Raw genomic sequence first — 21494 nt, forward strand, 5'->3', positions numbered from 1 at the left:
CCGACAATCCCGAATCCGGGACGCCTGCCGTAGGGGTCCCCATGATAGGACAGAATGTGAACCCGATAGGTCGCCCCTAGAGGTATTGGCAGGAGAGGCTGAGATGGTCGAGCCCATCCCGGAGTTGGAGGCGTCCCCGGATACGTTTGGGACAGCCCAACTCCAGGACCCTACATTAATACATGCCCGGAGTCGGGTGACAGTGGTTGACGGGGTGGCACAGCTGCCCGGTGCCCAGGTAAGGTACCCCCATTTCGCTCTTAAGCAGGATTTACTCTACCGGGTAGATGAAATACGGGGCGTGGGGGTAGAGCAGTTGGTGGTGCCCCAGCCGTATCGCCGGCGGGTCCTCGACTTGGCTCATAAACACCTGATGAGTGGCCACCTAGGGGTCAAGAAAACGCAGGAGCGAATATTGCAAAGGTTCTATTGGCCCGGGGTCTTTGGGGAGGTAAAACGGTTCTGCGAAACCTGCCCGGAGTGTCAGCTTACCGCACCCCTGGCCCACTTTCGCAGTCCGTTGGTACCGTTACCCATTATAGAAGTCCCTTTTGAACGGATAGGGATGGATCTGGTGGGGCCCCTCGTAAAGTCCGCTCGAGGGCACCAACACATCCTAGTGATCGTTGACTATGCCACCCGGTATCCAGAGGCGATACCTCTCAGACATACTGCGGCGAGGCTTATAGCTCGGGAGTTGTTTGCTGTGTTCTGCCGGGTGGGGTTGCCCAAGGAGATCCTTACGGATCAGGGGACCCCATTCATGTCTAAAGTGACCAAAGAGCTATGCCGGCTACTCCAGATCAAGCAGTTGCGTACGTCTGTGTATCATCCTCAAACGGACGGTTTAGTGAAGCGATTCAATAAAACCCTGAAAACCATGCTCAAAAGGGTGATTTCCAAAGACGGGAAAGACTGGGATATGATGCTTCCCTATTTGATGTTTGCCATCCGAGAGGTGCCACAGGCATCCACGGGGTTTTCACCTTTTGAGTTGTTATACGGGCGACATCCCCCGGGGATTGTTGGACCTGGCAAAGGAAACATGGGAGCAGGAGCCCACCCCCCATAAAAGTGTGATTGAACACATTTTAGGAACGCAGAACCGCATAAGCGCGGTCATGCCAATTGTGAAGGAGCATTTACAGGAGGCTCAGGCCGCGCAAAGCGGCCGCTACAATAGACAAGCCACCGTGCGGACCTTTAAACCCGGGGATCGGGTGTTGGTATTGATCCCCACGGCGGAGAGTAAATTCCTGGCTCAGTGGCAAGGCCCCTACGAGATAAAGGAAAGAATCGGGGTGGTCAACTATAAGGTATTGCAGCCCGGTAGGCGGAAACCTGAACAAATATACCATGTCAACCTGTTAAAACCCGGCTCCAGCGACCTCCGGAGAGGACGAACCGGAAGGAAGGATTGGAGAAGCCCTCACCAAGCAACAGAGGCGAGAGGCCAGACGGCTGGTTCAGCAGAACCCCGATGTCTTCTCCAAGCTGCCTTGGTAGGACAAGTCTGATACGACATGACATTGTCACCGAGCCTCACTTGAAGGTACGCCTGAAGCCATACCGGGTACCGGCGGCTCGAAGACAAGCCATATCAGAGGAAGTGAAGACAATGCTACGTCTGGGGGGCATCGAAAAATCCCGGAGTGAATGGGCTAGTCCCATTGTCCTAATACCAAAACCCGATGGCTCCTTAAGGTTCTGCAATGACTTTAGGAGATTGAACGAAATATCCAAGTTCGATCTCTACCCCATGCCCCGGGTGGATGAGCTGATTGATAGGCTGGGACAGGCGCGATATTTCACCACGCTCGACCTGACCAAGGGGTACTGGCAGGTGCCACTGACGGAGTCCGCCAAGGAGAAAACCGCTTTTGTTAGGCCGGAGGGTCTCTTCCACTATGTTGTCTTGCCTTTTGGGTTACATGGCGCTCCGGCCACGTTCCAGAGGTTGATAGACTTGGTGCTGGAACCCCACCAGGCGTATGCATCAGCGTACCTTGATGACATCATTATTTACAGCTCTGAGTGGCAGACCCACTTGGAACAGGTACAAGTGGTGGTGAACGCTCTCCGAACAGCCGGATTGACAGCCAATCCCAAGAAATGTGCGTTGGGGCTCACGGAAGCCCGCTACTTGGGCTACGTAATAGGCCAAGGAGTGATTAAGCCCCAAATTAACAAAGTTGAGGCGATCCAGAAGTGGCCTAGACCCCTGACCACGAAGCAGGTTAGGGCCTTCCTGGGTATCGTGGGGTACTACAGGAGGTTTGTAACAAATTTTGCGGGACTATCGGCCCCCTTGACGGACCTTCTCAAAGGCAAGAGGTCCGTCATGGTGCGCTGGACTCCGCAGGCCGAGGACTCCTTCCGGGCCCTGAAGGGGGTCCTGTGCGGACAGCCCGTTCTTGTCAACCCTGATTTCCGGAAGGAGTTCGTAGTACAGACTGACGCCTCTGAGGTCGGCCTGGGGGCAGTGCTGTCTCAGGTGGTTCAGGGGGAGGAACACCCCGTCACCTTCTTAAGTAGGAAGCTCACCCCTCCCGAGCGGAATTATAGCGTAGTGGAGAAGGAGTGCCTGGCGATCAAGTGGGCCTTGGAGTCCCTACGCTATTACCTGCTGGGACGGCAGATTTGCTTGGTGACGGATCACTCTCCACTGGTCTGGATGAGGTCCGCCAAGGAACGGAATGCCCGGGTTACCCGGTGGTTCCTTTCTCTGCAGAACTTCTGGTTTACGGTTGAACACTGGGCCGGTAGGTTGCAGGGCAACGCCGATGCCTTGTCCCGCGGCCCGTGTTTGATGGCGGGAGTTCAACCCCGCACGCTTGAACTGAGGGGGGGGGGGTATGTGAGACTGTGACCGGGGTTGTCTATGACAGCCGGTACGTCTCGCCCCGGTTGTGCTCCCTCCATGTATAGAAAGCAACTCCACTCCAGGGTTAATGCTGTTTCCCTGCAGGCTGAAAGGAGGGTTAAAAGGAAACAGGAACATGGGCGTGGGTCCCTAGTGTGAGGGAGTGAACACAACTCCCTGAGTTTCTGCCAGAGAAACACATGTGTGCTGTTTTGGACTTTTGGTTTGTGCAATAAACCGTGTGCTGTGACCATTGGTGCCTGGATCCCGTGTCTTCTGCCGCGCAGCCGACCACGCTACCTCACACTATGAACTACTGTATGAGCCATTAAAGGGAATCTGTCAGCAGGTTTTTGCTATGTAATCTGAAGTTAGCATACTGCAAGGGTTAGAACATAGAATTCAGGGATGCCTGTCCTGTCACAATCCGATCTATTGTTTATTTGCTGTGTTTGTTTAACCATCAGGACTTCTCATTGCTTGGACTACAAAGTCATATACAGGGAAGTCTGACCCGACCCCTCTACTGACTGACTCCTTACTGTCAATGTATAATCTCTATTGAGAGACTGGTGTGGGCAGGTGCAGCTGTCTCAGCTCTGCTACGTGGCTAAATAATTCTGATTGTGTCAGAACGGCTGCACTCAATAATCTACCGTAAGTGATAAGTTGGATTCCAGGATGTTTTTGCCTACGTCATGCTGCTCTCAGATGAGGTAGCAAAAACCTGTTGATATATTCCCTGTAACTATTTAATATGCATTATTAAAGTAATAGGACACTCAATCACTAGGATATTTATAGCAAATCACTCAGACATACTTGAGGGATTAAAATCGAGAAAATCCAGCATCAGCATAAAATGAAAAAGTTTTGGAACATGGAAACGTCTCCACGTTCTTATTATGCCCTAAACATGTATGTGTAATGGGTTCTTAATATCTGCAATAAACTTTTTCAATTTATGCTGGTGCTGGATTTTCACGATTTTTATTTGCTCTTCACCTGGGAGCCGGACCAGGATATCCGAGAACCGCACCCTTCAATTACTCTCCAGGGAGCTGCTATTCTCTTCTCTGATACTTGAGGGATGTATGTGTCACACTGTCAGAGTGGCCTGTGCATTCAGACCAACAGATGTCCGATGCACAACGAAAACAAGGGGGACACTGGGAATACAATAACAATGGTAAGCGCTGGCACTAGTGAGAGGGTAAAAGGGACACCTCCTGCTCTTACCTGCCACTGTACCCTGCACTCCTAGCCAGACCCTATACAGGTTCCTTACCTGTTGCCGAGCAGGAACCTGAAGCCCTGAGAGGCCCTACAGTAAGCCCTGGCTAGTGAGTGGCAAGGTAAGTTTCACTAAACCCACCGCTGCACTAATACAACATGAGGATAGATGAGAAAAACAGGAATAAAAACCAAAGTGAAGAAGATACAACTTTTTGACAAATCCACAGCAGCTCCTTTCACCCAGGCGGCCAGAATAAAAATGGTTTGTATAATAAACAAGGATTGCTGAGAAACCCTTCTACTTAAACATAAAGGGGCGTGGCTACAGTGCACCTGCAGCTGACATGCACTGCTGGGAAGCTGCTGGCAGAAAAACTAACATTAACTGTTTAAGCACCAAGAGAAACCATTCAACATTTAAATATAGAGTTCCAGATAGAAATGAGATATGACCATGACAATACACCCTTCACCTTTAATGAGAGGTTTCAGAATTCTAAAGACAGGAAAATTAGTTCACCTTAAATGTGAACAGGTCCTTCTGGTTCCAGTTATGCACCCAGGAAATGGAGGTAATGATGTAGGCTCTGGAGACACAACATATCTCCAAAGCAAGGACCCATGGACCACATTATGGGTATTAAGTTCTGGGGTAACTTACGGCCATAGTTTTAAGAATGTCCATAACTCTAATGGGACCAACAAACCTTGAGCCTAGAGCCCCAGATGCACTCTTCCACCTGGTGTTTTTAGTGGCTTCCCATACATACTCATTTACACTCAGGTCCAAACCTGTATGCTTATTCCCAAGTATGCCTCTTGTAGCAGGGAAAAAAGCCTATCCAATCTGACTGCAGAGGTGTCTCTCCAGCTTTTCAACACCTTATCCTCTGGTAACAGACACTTAGTGGAAACGACCCTCCTCCCACTATCACTTCTACCGGGGCAGCACTGAGGCCTAATCTTCCCTTGGTGTAGGGGTTGTGTGTCATTTTCTTTCTTAGGTACCACAGTAGTTACTACAAGTGGACAGGGTAATGGGTCTTTGATAAGTACTGCAGAAATAGTAGCATCCAGACACTTGCTTTTGCAGAATATGCCCCAACTGACTACCCCCCGAACACCAGTCAATTACAGGATTATGCTTCTTCAACCAGGGAAGACCCAACACGATGGGAGTGGGTAGGTCCTCCAAGACATAACAGGACAAACATTCATGATGAAAGAAGCCCTCTTGCAGATTTATATTAGGCACAGTATGAGTGACCTCCCTCTGGAGGAGAGGAGCCGAGTCAATAGTCAGTATAGGGATTGATCTTGTCAAAGCACTATGAGTCAGGCTAAGAAAAGCAAGAATCCACGAAATTAGCACCTGCTCGGCTGTCCATCAGCACAGAAATTGTCTCAGTTTTTCCACCAATAACCACCTCTACTGTAATGGTGAATTGGGACATGTAGATGGAGGAAATATATACTGCCTGGTTGCTTCCCTCCACACGACCAGGAGAACATGACTTACTTCCAGAAGGTCTTAATGAACAGAGCCCATTGTAATGGCCCCTATCCTCACAGTAGACGCAAGCCCCAGACCCACGATAAACAGCAAATAATTCCATTGCAAGGGAAGCTCCCCCAACTACATGGGTTTGTCGGCTGGCAATAGCGGTCTCTTCTCCATGGCTAGTATAAGTGGAGACAGGGTCTTAGAGGGTATCTTTCTGAGGCATCTGCCCACTCTAACAGCAAGGGCCATGCCGACCTCCGGGACGGTCTATTGGACCAGAGAGTCCCTAAGCTGACGTGAAAATTACTGGCAGAAGTGACTACTGTGCGCAGGGTCATTCCACTGTTCATGTCAATGGCCCATCTCCTGAACTCTGAGCACCACTCCTCCATTGGTCATGCCCTCTGCTGGACCTTGCGGAGTTTGGACTCAGCAGGCATGTGTGACGCCCTGGGCAAGCCAGGGGTCACAGGTCACAACACCACCACACCCCACACTCCAGGTAGGCACATCACAGCTAAACTACAAATCCTTGTTGCCTTCCTCCAGAGGCTGATGATTCACACCAGGGGGTGGGCCAGGCGGTTGGCTCCGCCCACCAAGGAGATCACAGCTCTGGAGGCGGGAAGGACCAGGCAGTCAGCTCAGGGACGAGCTTGAGTAAACAGAGAGAGTAGCCCGGGGAGGGCAAGAGTCAACAAGTAGTGAAAGTGGAAAAGGAGGAAAGCAAGTGAGGTGAGAAGAAGAAAGGAAAGCCTGAAGGGTCCAGCTTTGTGTAGGGCCAGAACAGCAAGGTCAGCGACGGCGGTGACCGTCTGGAGTGGGACCGTTTGGAAGTTCCTGGAAGGACCCCGTTGGCTGTGTGCCCGGTGGTCTGGAGCAGTGTTCCGAAAGACAGTCAGCACCAGGGCAGGGGCCTCTCGGACCCCGGCAAGGCTAGGAGTCGCCAAATTTGCCGAATCCGTCAGTGAAGGGGACGTAGATCCCCCAGCAACCAAGTCCCGATTGAAGGCAACAGCTCAACCTGAAGCAGAGAGACATCGCCACCGCCAAGGCACCAGTTTCTCAGGGCCAGCGCCTGCGGGCAAAGTGTAGAGCTCCTCCGGCCCAGATTGTAGTCGGGGAGCGGGTAACCGGAGGGAATCCACCGCTACCACAAGTCAACCATAGGTGCAAGTAAAAGGGACATCACCGTCACCTACCGGGAGTGCAGGTGCAGCCGTCTGTGGGACCGTCCTACCAGCCGTTTGGTTTACCGTACAAACTGTGTCCGTGTCTCAGGCTGAGTGAGTACCACAGTGCCGCAAGGCACAGCGCTGCCCCCGCGTCCCTGCGCCCACCAGGCCCCGCACCTCACAAACCACCACCGGGTCCCGGGATCACCAACCCCTGCCCACGGAGGGGCAACACAACACCTGGCTGCTCCGCATCACCATCCCCGGGACCCCCGCATTGAGCAGCGGTGGTGAAATCACCACAACCGTGGGTGGCGTCACGAACTATAACAATCCCCGCACCCAACAAACCCCTTTCACTCACGGGCGAGGAGTGCCGCTCGAGAAACCCCCGGGATCCGGCCTACGGCTCGAGCCACCACTGAGCAGCGGCCGCCGGACCCGAGCAGAAGGGGGCGAGCGCGGTGTGCTGACACCCTCCTCCCCGCCCGCGACAACTTGGCGTCACAAACAGGATCTTACCGCTCTGCCGTCTGGTGGAGGTGCGCCTTGTTACCGCCGGAGGTATCCGGCAGAAAAAGTGCAGAAGCCGCCATCTTTGGCGCGAAAAGTTCCCGCTCGAGCGTCTTCTCGAGCAGTAGAGGCGCGAAGGCCAAGACCCCGCCCCGAGAGAGGAGGGGCCGGAAAGAGCTAAGGGGGATGCGATGGCGGCTGGCCGCATGTAGCTGCAGCCATAAAAGCAGGGACGCCAGGACTCTGCAGACTGATTGGGTTCCTGGAAATCACCATTGCCAAGATGTACGACCCAACTCCCAACGAGGAAGCCCCCGCGCCCGGCACGGCGACGTGGTTGGGGACCGGACCGTCCCGCTGAGTAACCGTCTGCAGGCTCATATGCAACTCCTCCTGGAGGAGTGGGAGACCGACATGGCGGACGTGGTGGCTGCTATGTGGCGACGCGAGGCAGAAGGGGATTTGGAGGAGCGGGTAAGCGACCCACGCCCCTGTATTCCTGAGGGATCGGCCGTTGGAGCTGAGGGGCCCGGCCGGCTTCCGCTCACCCTGCCTCTCTCCCCGCTACCCCTGATAGTTGATGCCGCCCCGCCATTAGGCCCGTTACCTGCCCAACCGGTAGCGATACCCTGCCCAGCCGCTCCGGCAGACCAGCCGGCTGCCGACGATCGGGACGTCCCTGAAGTACACCAGGGGGAACCGCTAGAACCGCGGCCCCTTAACAGCATTGTGCCAGAAGCCCCGGCAGTGATGGTGCTAGGCCCTGAGTCCGGGACCGTGGCCTGGATGAGGGCCCGGGTGATTCAGTTCCACCAGCGCCAGCAGGAACAGATCTTCAGGATGATGGAGCAGTGGACCAACGAGGTGGAAGAGCTGATTACAACTGCCCCGATGTGCGGAGGGGAAATGGATGTAGCAGAGTCGACTAGTGACCCACGTCCCTATGTCCTACCAGGACCGGCCGCTGCGGCTGAGGGGCCCGGCCTAGTCTCGGCCTATGCACCGCCCTTACCGTTACTGATGAGGCGCCTCAGTGTAAGCTCGCCTAATATGCTGCTCCGTGCTACTGCGGAAGGGTCTGAAATGCTGGATGCTGGAGGTCAGGAAGCTGCGACAGCTGGCGGCAACCCGCCTGACGCAGGAACAAGAGATGACGACTCCTGCCCTAGCCTCGGGTCTGCTGTTGAGTGCGAAGAGGCAGGTGAGCGTACCTGCTGTGTAGGAGACCCTGTGGTTGTTCATACTCCGTGTACCGGTGGAAATGGGTACCGGATGCCCCTGTCACCGCGGGCATGTCAGTGCATGTTGGATATGCTGGTGGCAGAGGATGGGTCCGCCGCAGCCGAAGACATCGAGTAGGGCAGCGGACGCCCGCAGCACCGTCCCCGTTGGGACCACCATTGTTTGTTTGTTGAAAGTTTGAAAAAAAATGAAAAATGATAATTACCGAGTTTTCACCAGATTGTCTGTTGTGATTGAACCGGCCGGAGCCGGCACCGTTGTCCCCGTGGGGACCGTTTAAAAATGCATGGGAACTATCCATGGACAAGCCCGTAAACTTGCAGGGCAACCACAGACGTTAGTGGCTTGTAAATATGTTGGTTACCGTTACCGTTTTCCGCAGTGCCGCCTCCGGAGAGGCAGGTTGGAGGGAGGGCCCTCAGCAGAGCAGGCTGGGGCCCAGCCACCAAAGGAACCGGTGGCTACCCTCTGGAGGGAAGGACAGATCCCGCTCGGGTACCGTGTGCTGGACTGTGGGTCAAGGGGTGCTGCCTGGGTTTTAGGGGCAGCATCAGGGCCAGGTTGCTTGGGTGGGAGAGAGCGGAAACCGTAACCGTAAACCGTTGCAACGTTTAAGAAATGTGCCTCCCGTCTTGGGAAGATTTATTAAAAATGTCATATGTTATGTTTAACCCTGTTATCCCCTTTTTTCAGAAAAATAAAACCGGTGTAGGACGGCAGCCCGCGGACGGTCTGCATTTTGCTAAGGGGGAATGTGACGCCCTGGGCAAGCCAGGGGTCACAGGTCACAACACCACCACACCCCACACTCCAGGTAGGCACATCACAGCTAAACTACAAATCCTTGTTGCCTTCCTCCAGAGGCTGATGATTCACACCAGGGGGTGGGCCAGGCGGTTGGCTCTGCCGACCAAGGAGATCACAGCTCTGGAGGCGGGAAGGACCAGGCAGTCAGCTCAGGGACGAGCTTGAGTAAACAGAGAGAGTAGCCCGGGGAGGGCAAGAGTCAACAAGTAGTGAAAGTGGAAAAGGAGGAAAGCAAGTGAGGTGAGAAGAAGAAAGGAAAGCCTGAAGGGTCCAGCTTTGTGTAGGGCCAGAACAGCAAGGTCAGCGACGGCGGTGACCGTCTGGAGTGGGACCGTTTGGAAGTTCCTGGAAGGACCCCGTTGGCTGTGTGCCCGGTGGTCTGGAGCAGTGTTCCGAAAGACAGTCAGCACCAGGGCAGGGGCCTCTCGGACCCCGGCAAGGCTAGGAGTCGCCAAATTTGCCGAATCCGTCAGTGAAGGGGACGTAGATCCCCCAGCAACCAAGTCCCGATTGAAGGCAACAGCTCAACCTGAAGCAGAGAGACATCGCCACCGCCAAGGCACCAGTTTCTCAGGGCCAGCGCCTGCGGGCAAAGTGTAGAGCTCCTCCGGCCCAGATTGTAGTCGGGGAGCGGGTAACCGGAGGGAATCCACCGCTACCACAAGTCAACCATAGGTGCAAGGAAAAGGGACATCACCGTCACCTACCGGGAGTGCAGGTGCAGCCGTCTGTGGGACCGTCCTACCAGCCGTTTGGTTTACCGTACAAACTGTGTCCGTGTCTCAGGCTGAGTGAGCACCACAGTGCCGCAAGGCACAGCGCTGCCCCCACGTCCCTGCGCCCACCAGGCTCCGCACCTCACAAACCACCACCGGGCCCTGGGATCACCAACCCCTGCCCACGGAGGGGCAACACAACACCTGGCTGCTCCGCATCACCATCCCCGGGACCCCCGCATTGAGCAGCGGTGGTGAAATCACCACAACCGTGGGTGGCGTCACGAACTATAACAATCCCCGCACCCAACAAACCCCTTTCACTCACGGGCGAGGAGTGCCGCTCGAGAAACCCCCGGGATCCGGCCTACGGCTCGAGCCACCACTGAGCAGCGGCCGCCGGACCCGAGCAGAAGGGGGCGAGCGCGGTGTGCTGACACCCTCCTCCCCGCCCGCGACACATGATGTCAGGGTCACCGTAGACTGGAACAACTGAGAGTCAGTTGGCAGAGAGAACTCAGGACTGGGGATCCCCCCACAACAGAAAGACAACTATCCCCACTCGCTGTTCCTCAATACCTGAAGAGCGAGGGCAGAGCTTGAAGTATCACTTGCAAGCTTCACTGAAAGTAACAAATGTATCCCTCCCTCCAGAGAACCTATCCACAAGGCTATCTTGGCTATTCTAGTTGTGCCTGGTCGTGCGCCGAGACCAGGAACCCAGCAATTTGTTGTAGTTGCTACACCACCTGAGCACGCAGATCCATGAAATCCTGAGAGAGGGTCTACATCAAGTGTACGAGCGCAGCAGTCTGAGCCATAGAGACACATAGAAAAAATGTAAGAGCTGATAATATTGTCATGCTAGCAGCATGGCACGTATGTTCAGACCAACAGATGTCTGATGCACAAGGAAAACACACCATAAAAACACTACAAACAAGGGGGACACTGGGAATACAATAACAATGGTGAGCCCTGGCACTAGTGAGAGGGTAGATTGGACATCTCCAGCCCTTATCTGCCGTTGTACCCTGCACTCCTAGCCAGACCCTATACAGGTTCCTCACCTGTCATTGAACAGGAATCTGAAGCCCTGAAAGGCCCTGCAGTAAGCCCTGGCAAGTGAGTGGGAAGGTAAGACTCACAAGATCCACCACTGCACTAATACAACACAAGGGTGGATGAGTCAAACAGGGTTATAACAACCAAAATGGAGAAGATACGACTTCAGGAAGAATCCACAGCAGCTGCTTCAACAAAGGTGGCTAGAATATAAATGGTTTTGTATAACCAGCAAAGATTGCTGGGAAACCCTTCTACTTAAACACAAAGAGGCGAAGCTACATAGCAGCTGCAGCTGACATGCACTGCTGGGAAAAACACTGAGTGAAAGTCCGGCTCACTGAAGAAGGTGCTCAGGGGAAATAACGTGTAATAAAAAATAGAAAACCCCGGCACACAATGATGAAACTTGGAATAATAATTTTATTCAGTTTTTTATTTGTTGACGTTTCGGCAAAATTTGCCTTTTTCAAAACTAAATAAAGAAATGGACACATATACAATTATTAGTACCATAAATACATAAGATATTATCAGTCATATCCATATAAATCATGGTAACATCATATATACCTAATTAAATCCTAGATATAATTTGTCTTGTGAGGAATATCTTTGGACTTGACAGGGATTTTTATCTAAAATAAAGGCCCATATATTAGATACAAACAAAAAGAAGAAAAAACTTTTTCATATATATAAGGGATTTCTCCATGCATATACCAAGGTCTCCCCATAAAGAAGATGGTATTATATAACATAATATGGCATAATATATCTATGGGACAAAGGTAGAGTTTATACATAAAAAAGAAATAGCAAAGGAATATATCTGTATATAACAATAAACTTATTAAATTACCTTAAATGGCATAAGAGTAGAGGATCCTAGTGAGGATATAAGAAGCAAGTGCCACTAATAAGGTAAACTGGAAAGTAAAAACATAGCGGTCAAAAGTAGGTAAAAAGGAAACAAATCCCATAGAAAGACAAAGCGCCAAACCATTACCTGTACCATGGGAGATCAGTGGTGGAGTGGAAAGACACAGAGCCGCAGTGAGGTTTAAATACCTAGTGAGGGCGGGCCAACTTAATTGAATAACCCAAGGAGGAACGCATGATGAAACACAAGCTTGCGCATGCGCGATACAATGTGGAAGTACGCGCATGCGCAATAGCAAAAGGAAACAGTAAGGTGGAACGCATGATGAGACACAAGCGATACGGAAGTGCGCGCATGCGTGATAACAGAAGAAGAAGCGGTGAGACGGGGTGACCCGGATAGAAGCTCCATGGAAACCGAAGTAACCTCATCGTGTCTAAAGAGAAGAAAAAGAAGGAATATGAACAAAATTAATGATAGGGAGTATGACTATCATTGAGCAGGAGATATGGGGTCCATCCTATGTTTGGTTCTGTTTAAATATGAGTATGGATCTTTTTGCAATAACATACAGTATACATGAGTGTTTACACGGTTATGTGAAGTTTTGCAAATGTTACTATAATCCTTTAGTCCTTATAGTTAAACAAGTAATTATATAGGGTTATAGTTTTGTATCCTTAATTTTGTTCATATTCCTTCTTTTCCTTCTCTTTAGACACGATGAGGTTACTTCGGTTTCCATGGAGCTTCTATCCGGGTCACCTCGTCTCACCGCTTCTTCTTCTGTTATCACGCATGCGCGCACTTCCGTATCGCTTGTGTCTCATCATGCGTTCCACCTTACTGTTTCCTTTCGCTATTGCGCATGCGCGTACTTCCGCATTGTATCGCGCATGCGCAAGCTTGCGTTTCATCATGCGTTCCTCCTTGGGTTATTCAATTAAGTTGGCCCGCCCTCACTAGGTATTTAAACCTCACTGCGGCTCTGTATCTTTCCACTCCACCACTGATCTCCCATGGTACAGGTAATGGTTTGGCGCTTTGTCTTTCTATGGGATTTGTTTCCTTTTTACCTACTTTTGACCGCTATGTTTTTACTTTCCAGTTTACCTTATTAGTGGCACTTGCTTCTTATATCCTCACTAGGATCCTCTACTCTTATGCCATTTAAGGTAATTTAATAAGTTTATTGTTATATACAGATATATTCCTTTGCTATTTCTTTTTTATGTATAAACTCTACCTTTGTCCCATAGATATATTATGCCATATTATGTTATATAATACCATCTTCTTTATGGGGAGACCTTGGTATATGCATGGAGAAATCCCTTATATATATGAAAAAGTTTTTTCTTCTTTTTGTTTGTATCTAATATATGGGCCTTTATTTTAGATAAAAATCCCTGTCAAGTCCAAAGATATTCCTCACAAGACAAATTATATCTAGGATTTAATTAGATATATATGATGTTACCATGATTTATATGGATATGACTGATAATATCTTATGTATTTATGGTACTAATAATTGTATATGTGTCCATTTCTTTATTTAGTTTTGAAAAGGGCAAATTTTGCCGAAACGTCAACAAATAAAAAACTGAATAAAATTATGCACTGCTGGGAAGCTGCTGGCAGCAAAACTGAGATTAAGTAGTTAATCACCAAGAGAAACAAAACAACATTTAAATGTAGAGTCCCAGATAGAAGTGAGACATGACCATGACATTATGGTTGTATGAACTAGGCACATTAAGACCGTTTATGTGGGGACTATACAGTTTCATGTGTGCACTGTATAAAAATAATGTATGAGACTAATATTCTAGATGTGTCACAAGTGTGGCATGACCTCATTTGATCTTGGGGCGATCTGGCACCAGAAGGTCACAGTGCACTGTGGATCACAAATTTATTTTTCATTGCCCACTCGCCATTTACCCTGAGTTGGTGTATATTTAATTCCATCCAGCATTAAAGGGGTTAAGGTTCATTTCTATCATGCAGTGATTTAACAGGTAGTTGTAACTCCAGCTGCAACCACTCTCTCCTGCTATAAATATACGCTCTTCACGCAAATCAATGTCAGCTATAGTTCACTCCTGTTGCTGTTCACTTGGAAGGAACCAGTCTCTGGAAAAAGGTGAGGTGTTGATTCAGTTGCAGCTGAGAACTTCTGCTGGAGTTTTATTTATGTTTTTCATCCGTTTGTTTTTCCTACCTCGTGTTGTCTCATTGTAAATGAAAGACTAACGTCTCCCTGGCCCCCACTTGCCTGGGTGAGTTTAGGGTCAGTGAGGACCTAGGCATGTGATCGGCGTCTGGGGGAACGACCCGTATAGGGAAGTTAGGGGGGGCAGGGATCAGACTCAGGTGAGTGTTAAGGCGTGACACCGCTTTCCTCTCCCTAGCACCAGGTCCCACCACTGTATCGTTTTTTCCAGTGTACACTGTGTGTTGCGGCGCCTGCCAGGAGTTCTCTTATACCTGGCGGAACCTGATGTGTCACTTACTGGGCTCCTTGTTGCAGTTTTTTTTTACAAAATAATTGCTTTACCAGCAAGAGATTATCACTAGGGAAGTTGTAAACCTGTTGCCATGGATGTTTGTAGCATATTCATGAGCTCTGTATAACCCAACCCCCGCCACTGATTGACAGCTTTCTGTGTGCACTGTGTACAGGCAAAAAGCTGCCAATCAATGGTGTGGGTGGGGCTAAACAGAGCCCAGCAGCCAGATAACTGCTTGATCTGTAGCAGATAAAAAAAGTGATTTAATTAACATGACAGCAACCAGTAAAATAAGTGACAGCTCTGGAATCAGAGTCTCTGCCCCATTATCATCCTGCTTTCAGATGGAATAGCAAAATCCTGGCAACAGATTCCCTTTAAAGAGGTTAATTTATTAATACAATTTTTACCCCCAAATGCCTATTTTGTTCACATAAAAAGGCCTATATCCTAATCTATTGGTAGGCTATATTTGGGTTATTTTGACAAAATATGGCTTGCTCAAGTTATAGATTAATGTTAAAATACTTTCTAAGCACTTTATACTAATGAAAAATTGTTGGCTAAAGTATGAGGCTTTAAGAGATGCATGTTGTGAATATCATCATAGATGGTGCTGTTCCTGGGAGTGTTTCTGGGCTCCCTCTGGTGGCTAGTACTGGTAGTGAGTCTGATTCTGCATCTGTCACTCAGACAGGTGTTAGAGATGATTGCTGTTTCAAGAAGCCTATGGAGTCCAGCCTGGGGGGATATAGCAAGGAAGTCTCTGTCTAACCTTTGCCGGTGATAATTGTTTTTGTTCCATGTTAAGATGCCCTGACATTTTTTCTCCAGCCTTTAGGCTATTGCCTTTCCCTGTAGGTTTTGTTTTACCTTTTTTCAGTGCCTTTTTGGATATTCCAGACATTATTTCCACAGCGGTTTTTCATTCCTTTGCATCAGGTTTTGCTTCCATGTCATCCTGAGTCTGTAGCAATGCCTGATAAATATTTTGTTCTCTTAGTCTGGGCTTGGGTAAAGTCTGAATTTGCAATGAAGGGTGTTTCTGCTTAATCTATGTCTTTTTCTAAATCTGTGTTTGAGAATATTCCCTTTTGTTTCTTGCAAGTGAATAAGTGGTCTTCCTGCACTATTTTTGGAGGACTATTTATTCCCAGCAAGAAAGGGAGTTGTTACTCCCTGTCTGATCAGGATTTGTATCTTTGTATCCCATGTGTTTTTGTAGTTAAGATCTTTTGTATTATATTTTGCATTTTCTATTTAAATGTATTTGCACAAGAGTTCCTGATATAGTGGGAGGAAGATCGTGTGATCTTTAAGGGAATTTTTGATTATCAAGTGCTGGTATTATTCAGGGTTTTTACTGGCTGCAACCAGCAATCTATCCTATACTTTGTTATCTAGCTAGCAGGGCCTCACTTTGCTTAATTCTATATCTACCATCTGTGTGTTGTTTTTTCTTACATCACCGTCGTTATATGTTGGGAGCTTTGACTTTCCTTTGGGGCTGCTCTGAGGGAATTCAGGATTCCTCATTCCATCTATGAGCTTAGTTAATTCTCCGGTGGTGACGAGGCATCTAGGTTTGTTAGGAACGCTCCACCGCTACTTCTAGTTGTGTTTGTTTAGTCAGTGGAATGCAGCCAGCAAAGTTTGCAACAACTCTTGTGCATTATCTTCTACCATTTTTTATGGGATTTTTGCAAGATCTTTTGTGGTCTCCTGACCATAACAGTTGCACCTTGACTTTTTTCTAGTAAAAAAATTATTTAACACTCTTCAAATAATAGAAAAGTATCTTACCTGAAATCTCTGCACAGGCTCCTGTCTCCAACCTGTGCTTTCTGTATAAATTCTTCAATACTTTGGCACTGCCGAAACGTTTAAAGCGGCTTTTCACATTGTTGTAGTACCATTCCAATGATTGGGTCCTCAAAAGCCTGTAAGGACAAAGACCATAAAGAAGGTTCAAATGAGTTAACATTGTAACTTCATAATATGAAGTATTATACATGATCATAATAAACAGTATTCAGTATGCTTGGATATGGTCAACTCTTTATTTTGTCGTAAAGTATTTCTCATTTCTCTTTATTTCCCAGGTGAGTTACAGTCAATATTTTGCAAATAAAGTATCTGCACATATAAATATTTTGGGCGCGATTAATCATGTGTGACGTCTTGAAGTCATGTTTCTTTTTTTTTTGTTTTATGGTATTTGCTGACATTTTTTTTTGCATTTTTTTGCATTTTTTGCTGCCAAATTCTTCAAAATGACACACACGGTACATAAATTTGGCACAAAATAAAAAATATACTTTATTTTTCACTGTGACCAGTTTTTGTGGCTTTTTAGCACCAAAAGTTACAAATTCCGTAAAAAGCCACAAAAATGTGCCAAATTGAAAACCCCTCTAGAAACTTTACTCATTTAGTAAGAGTCACATTTCATGAATCTATCTAACACATCTGGAGAAGCAAAGTTGTCGAGGAAAAGAAAAATAGACTTAAAAAGAACAACTTTCAAAATGGCGCAAAACATTTAGAGAATAAGGCGCAACTACTGAAGTCACTAAAAAGGATCAAATCACTGCAGAAAACTGAAGAAACAACACTTATGAATCAGTGACTTTGTGCCTAAGTCAGAACTTAAAGGGAACCTGTCAGGTCCAATATTCACACAGAACCACGAGCAGGGATCTTTAGAAACAGTATTTCTAAATATCTTTTACCATATGCTAATGAGTGAGGGTACTAGTCCCAAGGGCATTGCTTGCCTTGCTAGTCCGCTCCATTAGCATGTTAGTACGCCCCTGTGGATGTGCTAACATGCTAATGAATTTGCAGTGACACACCCCAGGGCTTTGGGGTACTCAGTTCCGGGGCTTGACTTCACTGGGATGTATCACGGGTGGCCGCTTAAAAAAGGGTATTGTACAAGGAAAAAATAAAAATAAAGTATTTTTCGTGACGCCACTTGTGGTATGCGGCTATATACAGTTAGGTCCAGAAATATTTGGACAGTGACACAAGTTTTGTTATTTTAGCTGTTTACAAAAACATGTTCAGAAATACAATTATATATATAATATGGGCTGAAAGTGCACACTCCCAGCTGCAATATGAGAGTTTTCACATCCAAATCGGAGAAAGGGTTTAGGAATCATAGTTCTGTAATGCATAGCCTCCTCTTTTTCAAGGGACCAAAAGTATTTGCACAAGGGACTCTAAGGGCTGCAATTAACTCTGAAGGCGTCTCCCTCATTAACCTGTAATCAATGAAGTAGTTAAAAGGTCTGGGGTTGATTACAGGTGTGTGGTTTTGCATTTGGAAGCTGTTGCTGTGACCAGACAACATGCGGTCTAAGGAACTCTCAATTGAGGTGAAGCAGAACATCCTGAGGCTGAAAAAAAAGAAAAAATCCATCAGAGAGATAGCAGACATGCTTGGAGTAGCAAAATCAACAGTCGGGTACATTCTGAGAAAAAGTGAATTGACTGGTGAGCTTGGGAACTCAAAAAGGCCTGGGCTTCCACGGATGACAACAGTGGTGGATGATCGCCACATACTTTCTTTGGTGAAGAAGAACCCGTTCACAACATCAACTGAAGTCCAGAACACTCTCAGTGAAGTAGGTGTATCTGTCTCTAAGTCAACAGTAAAGAGAAGACTCCATGAAAGTAAATACAAAGGGTTCACATCTAGATGCAAACCATTCATCAATTCCAAAAATAGACAGGCCAGAGTTAAATTTGCTGAAAAACACCTCATGAAGCCAGCTCAGTTCTGGAAAAGTATTCTATGGACAGATGAGATAAAGATCAACCTGTTCCAGAATGATGGGAAGAAAAAAGTTTGGAGAAGAAAGGGAACGGCACATGATCCAAGGCACACCACATCCTCTGTAAAACATGGTGGAGGCAACGTGATGGCATGGGCATGCATGGCTTTCAATGGCACTGGGTAACTTGTGTTTATTGATGACAAAACAGCAGACAAGAGTAGCCGGATGAATTCTGAAGTGTACCGGGATATACTTTCAGCCCAGATTCAGCCAAATGCCGCAAAGTTGATCGGACGGCGCTTCATAGTACAGATGGACAATGACCCCAAGCATACAGCCAAAGCTACCCAGGAGTTCATGAGTGCAAAAAAGTGGAACCTTCTGCAATGGCCAAGTCAATCACCAGATCTTAACCCAATTGAGCATGCATTGCACTTGCTCAAATCCAGACTTAAGACGGAAAGACCCACAAACAAGCAAGACCTGAAGGCTGCGGCTGTAAAGGCCTGGCAAAGCATTAAGAAGGAAGAAACCCAGCGTTTGGTGATGTCCATGGGTTCCAGACTTAAGGCAGTGATTGCCTCCAAAGGATTCGCAACAAAATATTGAAAATAAAAATATTTTGTTTGGGTTTGGTTTATTTGTCCAATTACTTTTGACCTCCTAAAATGTGGAGTGTTTGTAAAGAAATGTGTACAATTCCTACAATTTCTATCAGATATTTTTGTTCAAACCTTCAAATTAAACGTTACAATCTGCACTTGAATTCTGTTGTTGAGATTTCATTTCAAATCCAATGTGGTGGCATGCAGAGCCCAACTCGCGAAAATTGTGTCACTGTTCAAATATTTCTGGACCTAACTGCAGGTAAAGCCGCAGCTGCAAAGTCTCTCACTGCTGGGGCTGGTGGTATTGGGCAGCTTCTATATTATGGCTCTCTGCAAGTAGAGCTAAGCACCAGGGGAGGATGATGGTGGTTGTAGTATGGAGATGCAGACGTATATGAAGAATTCAGAGAACACAGGGGCTGAGGTTTAACTTGTGCTTTACTCACTGGTTTGGAGTGGCTGCAACCTGGTTGGTGCTGGTCTCTACCAATCCGGTATTCCCTTTGTTCCAGTGCCGGTGTAGTGACCTGGTGAGCTTTACTTCCATTCACCCTTCTGTAGGTGGTGGGTCCCCGTGGCCTGAAGCATTTTGGGATCCCCTCCTGTTGTCACAGTTTTGGCCTGTATGGCAGGCAGCTTGAACCTCTCTTGGGTAGGACCTCTGTCCCCATTCCTGGGTTCCCTCTTTGCTGCTGTGCCCTGGACACTAACGTCAGTGAAGTCCTTGATGGTCCCCTCACCGGGCAGGTTTTTATCAGGTGAGCCTGAAGCGTCCTCCTGAACTAGGGCTCGGACCCTGCCGGTGCTCAGTCCAGTGAGTACACTCACCGTATTCTCCCTGGCAACCTTACTCCTTTTACTCAATCAGTCACTTTACACTTTCCATCTGTGTACTGACTTCTGACTTGACATCTTACTGACTAAACGTCTAACTGACTTCTGCTTGACAACATGTCCGTCTCCCATCACTCCACTGACTAGCCCCTCCTCCTCGTAGGTTTCTGACTAGTGGATTGGATGAGTCCCAACCAATAGGTGGGAAAAAAAAAGATGGGAAAAAAAAATAATACTTATCTTTTAATAAATATTCCAGCAAACCAGGACTTAATAGAAGATAACAAAATAGGTGTACTGAACAGTGCAGTCTGCACAAGAACAGGACAACCACCATAAATGTACTGGCCATTTGAGCCCCTGAGACATGCTAAAGGGGATATGTGGTATGTGGCACTTTTATGGATAACTTTTTTTGAAGTGAGGATCCCTTACTTCCTTTTAAGGAATATTTACTAAAAGTTAAGTATTATTTTTTTGTACCCATCTTGCTTTTTCTGACCTGTCTGAACTGCGATACTGTACCAGTGGCTAATATTATATTACCAACCAATAGGTGGCCATCCATTAGATCTGCCTCTAGCCTGTTATCCAGTCTAGGGAAAAGGGCGTGGATTTGTGTGTTTGTTGTGGTGTTTACCGGCACTGGTCTTCCAGAAATCCGGGGTTAGATGTAATACCCTATGGCACCTGACACTCAGGGGCACCACAGCAGCGTCACAGGATGATGTCACTCACCTCTCCGCCGCCATCATTGCCCGACACTGGATTTCGGCTCAGCGCGTATGACCCCGGAGTTTCGATAATATGCACTATGAAACCGGAAGTACGCATCCTGGCTTCAAACTGAAGTACTGCACATGACCGAAAGTCCAGGATCATTCGCACTGAGCTGAAATCCAGCATCGGGTGGCAATGGCAGCGGAGAGGTGAGTGAGATCATCCTCAGGAACTGCGCATTTATTAGCATCTTAGCACGCCCACAAGGGTGTACTAACATGCTAATGGAACCGACTAGCCAGGGGAACTAACGCCCAGGGGACTAGTACCCTCGCTCATTAGCATACGAAATAAGATCTTTAGAAATACTTTTTCTAAAGATCCCTTTATTTATGCTACCAGACACATGGACAGTTAGGCAGAGAATAGCAATATGCACCCAGAACTGTTCATGGTTCTGGGTGTATATTGGACCTGACAGGTTCACGTTAACCAGTTCATGATCGGATCATTAACCTCATCTTGACCAAGGTTTTTTGTTTGTTTTTTTTTGTTTATTTTTATTGGCATACATATGTACATACATACAATGGCCCAATATATTGTCCTCATTGAGATATTCAAATAATTTTTGCCTTTTTCTTCTTGACACATGGGGCATCACTTTATGCTCTTTTTAGATTACTTTTTTAAATTTTTACTGTGGGGAAAACATAAGGAAAATTAAGATACACGTGATGGTTTCACTTTTTAGTTTTTTTAGTTTGTATTTACTACCAACGTACCAAAAGACAAATAAAACCATTTAAATTGAGTTCCCTTTCCATAGAAATTATTTTTAGAGATGAAGAGGAACATATTTTTTCAATGGCGGCAGCACTAAAAACAGCGATTTAGACTGGTAGTGTCTCTTTTTTTTAATTTTTTGTTCACTTTTGCTTATATTTTTACTTTTTTTTCATTTATTTTATAAACTGTACTTCCATAATATCTTGAAAGACCTCTGGGGGTGAGACATTCTAATACA

The 21494-nt window shown here is 47.5% G+C and overlaps 1 protein-coding gene across 3 annotated transcripts in view; it reads right to left on the bottom strand.

The window, feature by feature from the left end:
• MYRIP (myosin VIIA and Rab interacting protein) overlaps positions 1 to 21494 on the bottom strand; it is an 812272-nt gene that overhangs the window by 266049 nt on the left and 524729 nt on the right. For all 3 annotated transcript variants that reach the window (XM_075315190.1, XM_075315188.1, XM_075315189.1), the window contains exon 4: positions 16324 to 16460. In XM_075315190.1, coding sequence (XP_075171305.1) covers positions 16324 to 16460 — 137 coding nt within the window. The remainder of the gene's footprint in view (positions 1 to 16323; positions 16461 to 21494) is intronic.

This window comes from Anomaloglossus baeobatrachus, chromosome 6 (assembly GCF_048569485.1).
Source record: "Anomaloglossus baeobatrachus isolate aAnoBae1 chromosome 6, aAnoBae1.hap1, whole genome shotgun sequence".
NCBI lineage: Eukaryota > Metazoa > Chordata > Amphibia > Anura > Aromobatidae > Anomaloglossus > Anomaloglossus baeobatrachus.